General features: G+C 40.5%; 3 protein-coding genes across 3 annotated transcripts; all 3 read right to left on the minus strand.

Moving 5' to 3' along the window:
• Positions 1–399: 399 nt before the first annotated feature.
• On the minus strand, positions 400–5346 carry LOC127170929 (axin-1-like). The gene is made up of 7 exons (XM_051119272.1): positions 5312–5346; positions 2075–2807; positions 1868–1940; positions 1616–1717; positions 1201–1361; positions 752–874; positions 400–666 (listed from the first exon to the last, which is right to left on the minus strand). The coding sequence occupies exons 2-7, from the start codon at positions 2788–2790 to the stop codon at positions 537–539; spliced, it is 1305 nt and encodes a 434-aa protein (XP_050975229.1). The 5' UTR covers positions 2791–2807; positions 5312–5346; the 3' UTR covers positions 400–536.
• A 1524-nt stretch (positions 5347–6870) lies between these two features.
• thumpd1 (THUMP domain containing 1) lies at positions 6871–9035 on the minus strand. The gene is made up of 4 exons (XM_051116222.1): positions 8662–9035; positions 7867–8041; positions 7518–7766; positions 6871–7414 (listed from the first exon to the last, which is right to left on the minus strand). Exons 1-4 carry the CDS (start codon positions 8851–8853, stop codon positions 7092–7094), a joined length of 939 nt encoding a protein of 312 aa, XP_050972179.1. The 5' UTR covers positions 8854–9035; the 3' UTR covers positions 6871–7091.
• Positions 9036–9732: 697 nt separating this feature from the next.
• eri2 (ERI1 exoribonuclease family member 2) lies at positions 9733–15517 on the minus strand. The gene is made up of 9 exons (XM_051116209.1): positions 15317–15517; positions 13778–13842; positions 13620–13700; positions 13417–13544; positions 13176–13329; positions 12984–13084; positions 12729–12810; positions 11064–11152; positions 9733–10935 (listed from the first exon to the last, which is right to left on the minus strand). Exons 1-9 carry the CDS (start codon positions 15337–15339, stop codon positions 10141–10143), a joined length of 1518 nt encoding a protein of 505 aa, XP_050972166.1. The 5' UTR covers positions 15340–15517; the 3' UTR covers positions 9733–10140.
• Positions 15518–15581: the final 64 nt, after the last annotated feature.

The following is a 15581-nucleotide window of genomic DNA, read 5'->3' on the forward strand; positions in this document are numbered from 1 at the left end:
AAAACTAAACAAAAAGGTTTTTGAAGGTTTTAGTTAATGATAATAAATTTTCATTAAAACAGTTCAAGCAGGTTAGACAACAGATGAGTGATATAAAAAAAAAAATCAAAAGATAAACTAAAAACCATACAATTTAAAAATACATAATGTCTGAGTGTGTTTAATATCAGCTGCAAGTAGTTTAAGAGCACAACAAACAAGGACATCTATGCTAGTAAAAAAAAATATGTTAGGCTCCACAGACAAAAAAACAAAAAACAAACAAAAAAAACATAACGACTGTGTTTCAAAGGTTTTTTTATGAAACAGTTGTTAATAATACTGTAATACAGCTGTAGAGTGTTATAGTGAATAAACTATCATCACCATTATTCAGAAGCACACTAATGAATGGCTGTTCATTCAAAAGCAGCAAACACTTCAAACTCTTCACTGTGATTCTAAACTCAGCCTCATATTCACATTAAACAGAGTTTGTACAGAACAACGCTTGTGTTCAGATGTTCACAGTCACTGTTTTGAAGTGACAGATTTATTCATTCAGTCATTCTCTCCACTCTCGCTAAGATTTTCCGGTCAAACATGGGCAGGACGGCGTCGTCCTCTCGTATCTCCTCATAAACAGCACCGCAGTCAAACTCAGCACTTGCTCTCTTGAAGAAAAACCTGCTGGAACGAAAGACATAGGACAGAGATTGTCATCCAGAGGAAATCATTCACCCGTACACTGATGTGAACGAGCGCACCTCACCTGAACGGCCCTTTGTGCGTCAACAGAGACTTGAACAGACCGAGAGTCACAGCGGAGACGCCCTGAACACACGTCCGGTACGGGATCACGTCTCCACCGTAACAGTACACCACCGTCACACACCTGCAGAAACAGAAACACATTACATGGAGAAGATGTGGAGAAATGTGTCACTCCATCACTGTCTCACCAGTGGATCCTCTGCGGTGAATGGGTGCCGTCAGAATGAGAGTCCGAACAGCTGATAAAAACATAGAAACATTATTTTGATGGATGTTATTGTGGATTATGGACTCAATCTTAATGTTGGATTAACGGCACCCATTCACCGCAGAGGATCCACTGGTGAGACACTGATGGAATGAGACATTTCTACAAATCTGATGAACAAGCAAACTCATCTCTGTCTTGGATGATCTGAGGATGTGGATCAGCAGACGAGCACTGACCGGTGTGTGTGTGCAGGACTCGTCACGACGCTCTTCACGTTAACGTCACGCGTGTCCTGCCGTGTGCTGATGTCACGCTGCGTATCACAGCCGCTGTCCGGTATCTTTAGCGAACAGCATGATGAGGATGCCGTAGTGGCACTGGTGTCTGTTTCTTCTTCCTGTCAATAGGAAATGAAGTGATTACTCACACAGGCTGTGTTCAGCACTATTCCAGTATGTTTACACTGTGTTTGTCACAATGTGCATCACATAAATACTGTATGCACTGACGCTCCACCGGAAGATCCAGTTATGATAATCTGATTCAACTTTAGGAAAAAAATTTCGGTGCAAAAACACTTTACTAACTTCATAATATAAACTCCAGAAACATAATATAAAGATCTGAAAAAGCATTTCATGAGTAACTCACTGCGCGTGTCAGCGCTGGAGGGATTCGAGTTTGAGTTTGTGTCTGCAGCTCCTGCAAACGTCTCATCAGTTCAGCTGCAAACGTGTGTGTCGTCATCTTCACCTGTCACACACACACTTTACTGACATGAACAAACTCACAACACACACGTCTGTTAGATAGAGGCTTATAATGAACACAAAGATGTTCTTAAAATTAAATAACCTGTTTTAATCACATACTTATTCTCATTCACACATTTGCTTCACTCACCGGAGTGCGTGGCAGGTGTGTGTGTCTCGTGTCTCGTGTTCGGTGGTGTCGATGACACGCGTGACGCCGCGGCCTGTCGATAGAAACACGTCAGTGGACATGATGACAGCATGAGATCATCTCACCTGTACTGCATCTCACTGAATCTCACTGCATCTCATCTACCTACAAAAGTGTATGCAGATGAGCATGAGCACAACACCTCACCTGCACTCCTGATCACCTGCACGCTTCTGATTGGCTGCGTTGTGGGGAGGGTGTGTCTCTTTCTCAAGCTCCTCCCCCTGAGAAGGCGTGGTCTGGTATGCAGGTAACCGAGTCCCAGGCGCCGGTTCGCCAGTCTGAGTGTGTTTCAGATACACGTCTGAGCGGAGGAACAGCGGGAACAGACTGTCCTGTAACACCGCCTGCACCTGTGCATGTGCCTGCGCAAACAGGCTGGAGTCGAGCTGCAGCTGCTGAATGGCGTCCCGTATGCCGCACCTGGTCTCAGCCGCGATCCTGCGGGACACGACACCGTCGCACAGGTAGCAGCGGTACATGGCTTTGGCCAGTTTGAGCCGCCGCTCCGTCGCATCCTCAGGGACCTTCTGAAAGCCGCTGCAGGCGAACCAGAACTCCAGCAGCGCGGAGCAGCCCAGCGTCCGCAGGAAGTGCAGGAACAAGGCCGTGCCGTCGCGGTCGTCCAGCAGCGTGAGCAGCGTCTCTGCCCAGGGCTCGTACGGGCCGCCCGGTGACGCGCTGCCCTCGGGCTCAAACCCCAGATCCGCTTTAGACCGGCACGTTGCGGCTGGCAGAGACTTCGACCAATGAGATGCAGGCTTACCGGAGAAGAGCCCGCCCTCACGGCCCTCCTCACCCGGCACTGGAGGACGAGGTGCATCCTCACTGAAGTCTCCACCCACATCACCGCGGTAACTCATGATGTCATCTGAAACTCCTGAACATATGAAAATATTATTATATACAAATGATCAGTGTTGTGGGTAACACATTACAAGGAACACAAGTTAAGTAATCAGATTACTCTTTTCAAGTAACTAATAAAATATCTTTTTTAAATAAGTTTTTTTAAGTTACTTTTTTAAATAAGTAACACCAGTTACTTTGTTTTCCCATTTAATGACTGACAGCTCTCCTGTCCTCATGTTGAGGGAAATCAGGAATCAGGAATAAGGCATTGTGAGCAGTGTAAACATGAAGTTTACTGTACTTCTATGCTAAATGTGACCTTGGAGCACAAACCAGTCTTTTAATCACAAGTATATTTGTAGCAATAGCCAACAATACATTGGATGGATCAAAATGATACATTTTCTTTTATGCCAAAAATCATTAGGATATTAAGTAAAGATCATGTTCCATGAAGATATTTTGTTCATTTCCTACTGTAAACAGTGTTGGGGAAAGTTACATTTAAAAGTAATGTATTACAATATCGCGTTACTCCCTAAAAAAAGTAACTAATTACATTAGTTACTTTTTACAGAAAGTAAGTTACATTACTTTTGCATTACTTTTGAATTCTGGGCAGGGCTTGCCTGTTTGTTTTAATATAAGTTATAAAAGTTTTAAAAGTTATATTTTTGGGAAATGTAAAAGCCTGTTCACACCAAAATCCTCAGACTGAAGGAGAAGTAAATTCACGTCTGCACAGCAGAATGCAGAAGATGAAAGTTAAACACTCTTCAGCAATAAAAAAAGCATAACAAATGTTAGTTTATCTGGAGTAATTTTTGCTTATTATTATGGTTGAACTGGATCATCAAAGGTCAGAAGCAAAGAAGTTGGCTGATAAATCATGATTAAATGCATAAAGGATATTTGTGTTGTTTAACATATTTAATTACTGTAGGTTTGCGTTATATTCTGAGTTGCATTTAGCTGTTTTTATTAATTTTGAGGAAAACTGAATCTGTTTTGTTTTGTTTTTTTTCTTTTTTCTTTTTTTTTGAGTGAGATAAATGATTGCGTATTTACAGTTATTCTAGAACTAAAGTAACATCTTACTCCAGATTTCTCTCAATATGGAGAGAGAAGAACTCTCTCCTCCTGGGCGTAACTGGCGTTACTTATTTTAAAAAGTAACTCAGATGTTTTTTTGTAAATTAAAAAGTAATGCGTTACTTTACTAGTTACTAGAAAAAACTAATCTGATTACGTAACTCATGTTACTTGTATGCATTACCACCAACACTGACCGTAAATCTATCAAAATGTAATTTTTGATTAGTAATATGCACTGCTAAAACTTCATTTGGACAACTTTAAAGGTGATTTTCTCAATATTTGGATTTTTTTGCACCCTCAGATTCCAGTTTTTCAAATAGCTGTATCTCAGCCAGATGTTGTCAAACCATGCATCAATGGAAAGTTTATTTATTCAGCTTTCAGATGATAAATCTCAATTTCAAAAACTGACCCTTATGGCTGGTTTTGGGGTGCAGGGTCACAATTATAAAAAAGCATTTACCCCTCTCTCTGTATTTAATCCCATTTTACTAACCCATGTTTTTGCTGATGACCTTTAAAAAAGAAAAATTACTTTAGATAAACTAACATTTGTACTTAATTTTTTTTAATTGCTGAAGAAGAACTTCTTAAATTATGTTCTAATGTACAAACGTGAATTTACTTTTCCTTCAGCCTGAGGCTGATTCATCTGACTTTTGGTGTGAAAGGGCTTTTACATATTAAAAACAAACAAGCCCTGCCCAAATTTAAATAGTAACACAAAAGTAACAACGCATTACTTTCCATAAAAATTAATGTGATTAGTTACCTTTTTAGGGAGTAAGGCAATATTGTAATGCATTACTTTTAAAAGTAACTTTTTCCTACTCTGCAAATTATTACAAATATGACATATATGTGTTATGTTTTATATGCCTGCTTTTGTTATTTACATTTTATTTTTATATATTACCGGTTTTATTGCATTATTGGTATTTGTTTTGTTTGCTTTTTAGTCAGTTTATTTGTAAAAACATTTTTCACCTATTTGATTTATTCTGCACTGTAACACTGTGTATACATACAATTTCACACACACAGAAAATTAATTTAGAGAGGTGTCGTTACTCCTGTGAGTAATCTATTTTTGTAAAACGTTTCAATCATAAAAATCGCAACAGTTTGAGTTGAATGTGCTCTGTTGGTTTTAGTTGAATATACGACAGCGGCTCCAATCAATAATCACTAACTAATAACGCAGAGCTCTAACTTCTAATTATTCGACATTTACTAATTTCCGAGCAACATTTGCTGATGTGATGTCAGGATCAGTGCATGTGAATCAGAGTCTGTCAGAGTCGCGTTTGATTAACTTCACTCAACACAAGACAGAAAATCAACTGACGCTTCTCCACTATTAATAAAACATCCGGAAGATTAATGTAAATATTAATAATAAATGTTTAAAGCAATAAAATGAATTTGTTTTACCTGAGTGGAGTTTGAGTGGCGCAGCTGCTGTGAGTCTCGAGCTGTCAGTGAAACACTAGAGACCTCAATCTTCATCATCATCATCTTCATCATCACTGCTCGTTTTAAACAACACATGCTCCTTCATGTGTTTCCTTTTGTCAGATTTGTTGCTTGCAGCGTGAGTTCGTGAAGGTTGTTTTGAATTTTATATTGTCGCTATTTCATTTGTTGGTAGTTTATTATTAACTTAATTACACTGTCGCTATTTTATTTATTTGCTTTTTTAAAGCATTTTATATTATTGCCACTATTATATCGCACAATATAAAAAGGTGAAGAGAAAACCATAAAAAGCTGTGCTGGTTTTTGACTCCAAGTTAAACCAAGATTAAATCTAGAAATCTGTCCATCTCAAGGAGGAGGAAAAGGAGGAGGGATGTTAAAGGTCACACCACAGGCCATCTGACACACTGTAGGAGCCCGACCTGCTGACACACACACACACACACACACACACACACACACACACACACACATGTCTGGTTTATTATCTTTGTGGGGACTCTCCATAGGTGCAATGGTTTTTATACTGTCCACACTGTATTTTCTATCCCCTTACCCTAACCCTACCCCTAAACCTAACCCTTACAGAAAACTTTCTGCATTTTTACTTTCTCAAAATAACTCATTCTGTATCATTTATAAGCTTTTGTACCCATGGGGACCACAAGCCGGTCCCCACAATGTCAAAAATTTCAGGTTTTACTATCCTTGTGGGGACATTTGGTCCCCACAATGTAGCAAAAACAAGTACACACACACACACATTTACTTGTGTTTATATACAGCTAGTTAAAAATACTAACCTACAAACCAAGTCATGTTTAGATTTTTGTAAACTTTATTTTGAGCATGTCCGCAAAGTGAGGTTTTCTCAGGTTTCTCTCCCTTCTAGGTGTATTTATCTCTGAAATATGGTTATGAAAGAGAAAAATACATATAGAACTTTACAGAAAAGCAATGTGTAAGTAAACACAGGTGACACTGGAGGAGAGTGAAACACCTGTAGATTGTGAAATGCTCTTGCAGATATTATTTTCTGTAATTAGGAGCTGATGTGGGTCATCAGTGTGTGACTGGTCTCTCCCGCTGTGACCTGCGTCTCCTGCGATCAGGAAAGGTCACGGTGAAGGCTAATCCTCATCTCCAGGGAGCGACACGGCTAATCACTATTGTTTCACAACGCCGTGACCTTTAACACGACACTGACCCAGAGACGCCCGCCGAGACGCCGGGACTGAACACATGCGTGATTATTACAGATATTACTGAACGTGACGACTCTAATGCAGCTTCATTAAACACTAAACCGCTACAGATCTTCTGATTCAGGAAGGATCCATCAACAACATTTGTGAAGATCTGTCAGTAACAATAAATGAGAACTGTATTTTTTGGTCCTTCTCTTCATTTTCACAGACAGAAGAATCAGTGGGATTTTATGAGTTGTTCCCACTTGAAATTTCTCAGCATTTAAAAACATTACTTTTAAAGACATTACTACTGATAAACACACGTGATTTCAGTTGTATTTTATTTGATTTCCACACCTCTGTCTCATCTTCAGAGGAAAATATGTCCAAAATGACACAAGAGTCCCGTACAACAAACAGAAACTGTTAATATCACCCGACAAACAGAAGTAACACTGAAATGCTGCTTAAAAAACAAAAGCCTGAACAAATCACACAAACGGTGTAAAAACGACTTAAAAAACAGCCAGTCATGTGACACACATTCACTCGAGCTCCGCCTCCTTTGTTCCGTTGCCAGCGGCGACGTCACGGCTCTCTGCACTCCCATCCGCGCTCTCTCCATCCCCGTGTTCCTGCGTCTGATTGGCTGCTTCCTGTGGGCCAACATTCTGATTGGCCGCTTCCTTTGGGGCTGTGTTCTGATTGGTGGGCTCTTTGGCCACTTCCTGCAGATTGTACTTGCGGAAGAGCGTGTAGTCCTTGACGACGCTGACGCAGCAGACCGTCTTGATGATCTCGATGATGATGGTGAGCTCAGGGTTGGTCAGATCCACCTTGTTCAGCGGGTTCAGCTTCCCCACCAGACCTGAAATCCAGCAGAGGAGCAGAACGTGATGAGACGAGTGTTTGAGGCGGTGTGTGTGTGTGTGTGTGTGTGTGTGTGTGTGTGTGTGTGAGCGCTGCTGTACCAGCCACAGCTTTGATGACGTCGTCTCTCTTGTTGTGGCTGCTGTTTCGGGCTTTGAAGCAGATCTGGTAGGTGGCGCGCAGCGGCTCTTTGAACCAGCGCTCCAGAAACACGCTCAGAAACTTCTCCATTTCTTCAGGAAATGCCTTACACGTGCCGCTGACCGGCAGCATGCGCAGGATCACACGTGACTTCCTCTTCTTCGTCTGATGGAGGTCCGACAGGATGTGATGGACCAGCTGCTCTGGGTCTGAGAGAGAGAGAGAGAGAGAGAGAGAGAGAGAGAGAGCGGTGATGATCTGACTCTGAGGTGTTCTGATGGAGCTCATATGATGATCTGATTCTCTCACCGACTCCATGAGTGCGGATGAACACCACATTATTGGCTCCGCTCTCCACCGCACTGAACCGCTGCTGATGCGTCTTCATAGACGACTGGATCTGAGACACTTCCTTCTTCAGAGCAGCCTCAGCATCTTCATCATCCTCCTCATCCTCACTGACACTGTCCGGTGTGTCTGTGGGCTGTAACACACAGCACAGTAACATATCTCTATAGTGAACACTACATCTGGATAGTGCACTACACTACAGCAACACATCTCCATACTGAACTGCACTACTGTAACACATCTCTATAGTGAACCTCACTATGGTAACACATCTTTATAGTGCACTACACTATACTACAGTAACACGTCTTTATATTGAACTGCACTACTGTAACACATTCAAGGTGTACTATGCTACAGTAACACATCACTATAGTAAACTACCCTATGGTAACATCTCCATAGTGAACTACACTATAGTAACATATCTATAGTAAACCTCACTACTGTAACACATCTTCATAGTGCACTACACTATACTACTGTGAAACATCTCCAAAGTGCACTACACTACACTAGAGCACTATACCACAGTAACACATTACTATAGTAAACTAAACTATGGTAACACATCTCCATACTGCGCTGCACTATATTACAGTAACACATCTCCACAGTGAACTACACTACAGTGAAACACCACTATAGTAAACTACACTACAGTAACACATCTCCATACTGCACTACACTACAGTAACACATCACTATAGTAACTGCACTACAGTAACACATGTCTGACATCAAGCTGCTCACCTGTTCGGGGCCGTAGAGCGCGTCCGCGTACTCGTTGAGCAGGCTATAGGCTTCGCTCGTGCACTTGCGCTCATTCATGTTGCAGGTGATGAGCACCCCCTGCGCGCCCACCTCCAGCTCGCGCGAGCCCCTCTGTTTCTTGTGCGCGTGTCCGCCGAAGCGTTTTCTGCTCCTCTTGCGCGTCTCAGACATGACTGCGCTTTATCAAACACGCGCTCCGCTGCTGCTTGTTCTGAATGAAGAGATGAAGAAACTCCGGCTTACGAGCGCGCTCCTGTCACGCGTGTGTTTGTGTGTGTCGCGCTTCAAGCACTCTGCAGCACGCGTCATACAGAGCGCCGCGTGGGACACGCGATTACGAAACGCGTTTGACGGGGCTACAGAAAAGTTACAAGACTATAAATATCACACGTGTTGTGTTTTTAAGGTTATGAAAACATATACAATGACATTTTGGATTTGTGTAAAAACGTTGTGTTAACACCTTACTAATGGCCTTTGTGCATAATGTATTATAAAAGCAAACCAAAATTAAAATGCATTATAAAATTTGCAGATTTCCTGTTACATATGAAATTGTTTTGTTTTTTTCATGCATTATATTGTCTAAAGTTTTGGCTATGCATAGATTAATGTTATAATGTATTATAATTACAATTATGTTATACAATTTATGCAATTTATGCCGTCAAGCACTGACAAGCTATCGCGATTCGATTTTGCGCGCGATTTTGGCGTAGCTTGTCAGTGCTTTACGGCTCTGTGTATGAATTGCCGCTCCAGCTGAACGCACGTGATGGAGCTTTACTACTAATCAAAGTACCGGCTTCACTGACTAAACGCGCCTCACGGCATCGTGCGATTATCGTTGCAGCCCTAATTACAATGCATTTTAAATAATTATATATACAGGCTTAAAGCTAAATGGTATTAAACGTACTATAGACTATGTCTGTGTCTTACATCAAGTCTGCAGTTCTGCTTGGAGAAAAGTTGGAGAATTAACAATTTAGTGTAAAGGTTTTAATGTCCCTGACAGAATTCATTAAATATGCATAAAATGTGTTTTTAAAAGTGATTTATTATAAATATTATTTTACAGGTTTTTAAAATCAAAGACACACTTCATGAGATCATCATCATGATGCTGTAATGCAGAACAAAAACAGACACAGCATTCTCCGTATCTGATAACTCAACATAATTCATTTTAAGCGTCTAAATTCATAGTACACAGTACACTTTTCTTATATCCTTTGTAAGCAATATGCTATTCTGAGATCTTTTGTGAGGAACATCATACCATGTGTTGATTCGCTCCTAAAAGAGAAAGAACAGAGGTAGAAATGTCCAAGTTCATGTTTAAGATTACAAATGTCATAACAGAAGTCATAAAATACTTGTGTTTTCTTTTCATTCATACATAATAAATAAATTCTTGTACAGGTTCATTAAAATCATACGGACAGTGTTCTGGAGTCACCGGAGGGATCTCGAGACGCAGGTTTTTGGTGTTCTGAGGTGGTTCTGTGTGCTGGACTGGATTAATCCAGACTCCCACTTGAAGAAGTCGCAGCCCTTGTGTCGCCCGTCGCAGCTCTGCCGTCTGATGGGGCAGCAGTAAAACACGCGCCCGTGGTTCGGCCCCCCGTTCCCCACCGTCAGACGCCGGGCCCTCCGGCCGCAGCCGCACAGAGGAGACGTGATCTTAGACGAGCGATTGACGGCGCAGGACAGAGGGGGGCGGGACACGCCGGGGGTCGTGCTCCTGACGGGCAGGTCTTTAAAAACGTTGAACGACGCGCCGCCGCGTCCTAAGAAGCGTGAGAGCGGCCCGTACGGGTCTGTGCGCGGGAGCGGTTTGGGTGTTTTAAAGAGACTCGAGGAGCTGGACGCCGGTCTGACGGGTTTGTAGAGGTCTGACGTGGTTTCGTTGGGTTCTGCGGGTTCAGGCTCCGCCCCCAGTGGCACTTCATCATAGGAGCCAGGCTCCTCCTCCTCGGTCAGCAGGATTCCGTCCCGCCAGCAGGCGTCTGGAGTCTCGGGGTCGTAGGTCGTGTCAGAGAGCCCGGCCAGCGTGCCGTTGCTGAGATTTCCCAGTGGTTTGGACGCGGCGCCACACAGCGGTGTGTGTGTGCTGGAGAGGACGGTGCGTGGAGACACGAGCGATCGACACACACTCGTCTGCTGTTCTTTACGCTCACTCAGCGCTGAGGGACGCGCGGGACGCTCGCCGGAGACGTTTCCACACGGAGGTCTGGACTTCACCAGCGCCTGACACAGACAGACACACAGACAGACACGCTCATTTAACACAGCTCAGCGCTGCTCCTGATTGGCTGCGGTGAGTGCAGGGGGAGGAGTCACCTGTGCAGGTGTGCGGTCGCGCAGACAGAACTCACCCGCCTCAGAGACTTGGTGACGGTCAGCAGACAGCCGTCAGACACCATCCGCCACGCCAGCAGAGCCGTGTTCCTCGCGTCCACCACACCTGAGCAGAACCGCCGGGACGGCAGCGTGTGAGCGAGTAATACAGAAGAGTATTTCAACACTTTATTTTAAAGTCCCATTCTCTAACTAATAACTAAGACTTCTGCCTCAATAATCTTCTAATTACTATTTATTAATAGTTAATAAGGTAGTTGTTATGTTTAGGTATTGGTTAAGATTAGGCATGTAGAATATGTGCTTTATAAATACTAATGAACAGCCAATACTCTGGTAATACTCTATGCTTGAGCAGATCATAATTACGGCATGTTAAAATGATTAGATTCCAAGTCATTATAAAGTCAAAATTCTGGGACAAAATTCATAATATCACAAAAGTTACAAATATTACAATATCTCATAATAATGACTAAACCCCGGTTTCACAGACAAGACGTAAGCCCAGTCTCAGACTAAAATGTAAGTCTGAGCTGTTTCAACTGAAAGAATGTTTCAGTGATTGATCTTTAAATGTGTCAGTGCCCTTGTTTGGTCTCAAGACACCAGTCATGTTTTTTCTAAGGCATTTTTATAAAAATTACTTGAATGTCCTAATTGAACCATGGCCTAAACCTGGCTTAGTCTAAGCCCTGTCTGTGAAACCAGACCCTAATGTATAAGTTTTAACATTGTCTTCTAATTCTGAATTAATAATTTCAGATTTGAGACTTTTTTTAATTACATTATTTCAGCTTTTTCTTTCATAACTGAATTTTTCTCTCATAATTTACCTTTATCGCATAATTATGGACTTTTTCTCTCAGAATTTTTTGTCTCTCTCTCAATGATAAGCATTTCAAAGTAAAAATAATTCCAGCAAATTTTTAGATTCCAATCTCATAATTTAGTTTTTTTAATCTTAACTTCTTTTTAAACTTTCTAATCCCATAAATATGCATTTTTCTTTCTGAATTTTGAAGTAGCATTTCATAATTCAAACAATTTTTGTCTTATAATTTCATCTTTAATCTCTTAGAATCTCATAATTTAGACTTGAATTGTATTTTAGAAGTTTGGTTTTCCCTCATAATTCCACTGTAGCATTTCATAATTTAGATTTTTAATCTCATAATTTCAATTTTCTAACTCAACGTTTTAATCTCATAAGTGTGACTTAGAATCTTAGAATGACGACTTTCTCAAAATGTCAACTTTTCATCTTGTAATTATGATTTTTTTCTCCTAATTTTGGCCTTATCTCATTAGAATTATGAAGAAGCAAGTTTTTTTGTCTCATAATTTCATCTTTAATCTCTTAAAACCTCATAATTTAGATTTTTTATTTCAGAATTTTGGTTCTCTCATAATTCCAAAGTAGAATTTTATCCCAGAATTTCATCTTTCTAACTCAACTTTTAATCTCATAATTATGACTTAGAATCTTAGAATGAAGACTCAGACTGAATTTCTACATTTTACATCCCAAATTTTGCATTTTTACCCTTTTTTATTCTTAGTTATTACTTAATGTTCTCATAATTATGACTCAGTATGTCATCATTTGGAATTCATCTCTCAATTATGATAATTCCATACAGTACGGTGTGTGTGTGTGTGTGTGTGTGTGTTTAGTGTACCCGAGTGCTCTCTGCCTGTGAACTGGATGCCGAGGTCCAGCAGAGCTCCTCTCAGACCTTTGGGCTTCCTGTTATAGAAGAGCTGACAAACCACCACTAGAGTCAAAAACGAGACACTTTACAACAGTATTATTTATATTTAATTTAATAAACAGCTCAGTAAATCATGAACCAAACCAGGCTGATGTTTCCCATTCATCAGGGTCTGTGTGTGTGTGTGTGTGTGTATGTGTGTGTGTGCGTGTGTGTTTGTACCCTGTATGTGGCTCGCAGGTCGATCCAACTCTTCAGAGGTTCAGGAACACTCAGCTGCTTCCGTTTGCACTCGTACAGCAGACAAACTCCCAGATCCCAGTCTGCATCAACACACACACACACACACACATTACAGATTAACCTGCACGAGACAGCAGACAGAGAGCTCAGCTGTGAGTGGTTCATTCTCACCTGACCATGTGACAAACGCACAGGGGTGTCCAGACGGGGCGGGGCCCGGGCTGTCCGTCTCAAAGACCACGCCCCTCTCCTGCTGGAGGCCGTGCAGCCAGCGAGTGAATCTGGACAGACAGATGTGGAGGGGAGGGGCGGAGTCCACCTGATCCTGTCAGCCAATCACACGCAGGACACAGTGAGTGACAGATACAAGCGTTAGAGATCATCAGAGGTGTGTGTCGGAGCTCAGGAGAACCTGCGTGATGCCCGTGAGCTCCGTGCAGAAGTCCGACAGTACGGGATGTTCCTGCGGCTGCACGTACGAGTGAAACTCCGACTCCACTTCTCCGTTCGACACGTTCAGCAGGACGGCCGGAAACTCAACTGATGAGGGAGCAAAACAGACTTAGAGCCAAACCGTGAGATATGAAACACAAAGACGTGAGGTGAGGATCTTACTGATCTCCTGGCCGAAGCTGTTCTTCTCTCTCCAGCACGTGGACTCAAAGTCGATGACGATCAGGAATGAGAAGCGCTGCTCTGAAACATCAACAGAGTCAGGGACGACCCACACGTGAACAAACAAACTCACACATCGACACACGACAGACTCTTACTGCACACAGACGGACGCTGATGAGCAGCAGACGATTGACTGCGCTTCCTGATCAGACCCAGCTCCCTGACAACAAACAGCACCAAAATCATTATGACAGACATTATGAAACGGAGAAGAATAAATATAACACAATTAACAAATATTTAAATATTTAAATATATATAAAATATATATATATATATATATATATATATATATATTTTTTTTTTTTTTTTTTTTCAAAAGGTTTTGAACAGTAAGATTTTGAATGTTTTTAAAGAAGTCTCTTCTGCTCACCAAGCCTGCATTTAATTGATCCAAAATACAACAAAAACAGTACAATTTTAAAATATATTTTTACTGTTTAAAGTAGCTGTTTTCTATTTAAATGTATATTAAAAAAATAATTTATTCCTGTGATTTCAAAGCTGAATTTGCAACATCATTGCTCCAGTCACATGATCCTTCAGAAACCATTCTAATATGTGACTATGGACCCCAAAACCAGTCATAAGGGTCAATTCTTCAAAACTAAGATTTATAGATCATCTGAAAGCGGAATAAATAAGTTTTTCATTGATGTGTGGTTTGTTAGGACAGGATGATATTTGGCTGAGACACAACTATTGAACATCTGAGGGTGCCAAAAAAAAAAAAAAATCAAAATATTGAGAAAATTGCTGTTAAAGTTGTCCAAAAGAAGTTCTTAGCAATGCATATTACTAATCATAAATTCAGTTTTAATATATTTACGATAGGAAATTTACAAAATATCTTCATGGAACATGATCTTTACATTATATCCTAATAATTTTGGCATGAAAGAAAAATCGATAATTTTGACCCATACAATGTATTTTTGGCTATTGCTACAAATATACCCGTGATAGTTAAGACTTAAGGTCACATATATGCATATTTGCTGCTCCAAAAAAAAAAAAAAAAAAAAAAATATATATATATATATATATATATATATATATTAGTTTTATTATTATTATTATTACTATGTTGAAAACAGCTGAAGGTTTCTTTGATGAATAGAAAGTTCAGAAAAACATTATTTATTTGAAATAGAAATCTTTTAGAAACATTTTAAATGTCATTCCCATCACTTCTGATCAATTTAAACTAAGCATACGTGCTAAATAAAATTTCTATTATTATTTCTATTATTTTCTATAAATAAATAAATAAATAAATTATACTGACTCCACGTTTTTGAATGGTATAGTGAATAATGATACAAAAGCTGAAAATTCAGCTTTGATCACAGCAATTAATTACATTTTAACAGATATTCAAATAGAAAGCAGTTATTTTAAATAGTAAAATATTTCACAATATTACAGTTTTGCTGGATCAAATAAATGAAAGCTTAGTGAAAACATCACAAATACTGTTCAAAACGTTTGAGTAGTAGTGTATTATCAGTGTCAGTGTTCTGTGTTGATCAATAATCGTTCATGTAATGATATAATGAGTATAGTGTTCATATAATTAAATAACAGCAGTAATCGGTTTAGTGTGTTTGTTTTATGAGATGTTTGTTTCTTACTTCGCCAGACTCTTTGTTGACATGTTGTCGCCGCTGCTGCAGATTCACAGTCGAGTTAAACACACAAACACACACACATACATACACATATATATCTATCTGCTGAATGACTCGCTAAACACTCACAATCCAAAACATGATCACATTTATAAAACGGGTTTAAATTCCCCGCACAGCGCGACCGTTTCCGTTGTTGTGCTGCGTTTCCGAATCCGGTCTCGTGTTCCCCAGCGGAGCCTGTGATTGGTCGAGAGCGGCAGTAATC

Source organism: Labeo rohita, chromosome 1, assembly GCF_022985175.1.
Source record: "Labeo rohita strain BAU-BD-2019 chromosome 1, IGBB_LRoh.1.0, whole genome shotgun sequence".
Classification (NCBI taxonomy): Eukaryota; Metazoa; Chordata; class Actinopteri; order Cypriniformes; family Cyprinidae; genus Labeo; species Labeo rohita.

Bases quoted from the DNA above. Each gene is read 5' to 3' on its own strand.
- LOC127170929 (XM_051119272.1), bottom strand. From the start codon at position 2,790: ATGAGTTACCGCGGTGATGTGGGTGGAGACTTCAGTGAGGATGCACCT. The intron at 1,941-2,074 runs GTGAGGTGTTGT...TTCTATCGACAG, and splicing joins GCAGGTGATCAGGAGTGCAG to GCCGCGGCGTCACGCGTGTC. The intron at 667-751 runs GTGAGGTGCGCT...TCGTTCCAGCAG, and splicing joins ACGCACAAAGGGCCGTTCAG to GTTTTTCTTCAAGAGAGCAA.
- thumpd1 (XM_051116222.1), bottom strand. From the start codon at position 8,853: ATGTCTGAGACGCGCAAGAGGAGCAGAAAACGCTTCGGCGGACACGCG. The intron at 8,042-8,661 runs GTGAGCAGCTTG...TGTGTGTTACAG, and splicing joins CGCTCTACGGCCCCGAACAG to CCCACAGACACACCGGACAG. The intron at 7,767-7,866 runs GTGAGAGAATCA...TCTCTCTCTCAG, and splicing joins CATCCGCACTCATGGAGTCG to ACCCAGAGCAGCTGGTCCAT.
- eri2 (XM_051116209.1), bottom strand. From the start codon at position 15,339: ATGTCAACAAAGAGTCTGGCGAA. The intron at 13,330-13,416 runs GTTCTCCTGAGC...ATTGGCTGACAG, and splicing joins AGCTCACGGGCATCACGCAG to GATCAGGTGGACTCCGCCCC. The intron at 12,811-12,983 runs GTACAAACACAC...GTGGTTTGTCAG, and splicing joins ACCTGCGAGCCACATACAGG to CTCTTCTATAACAGGAAGCC.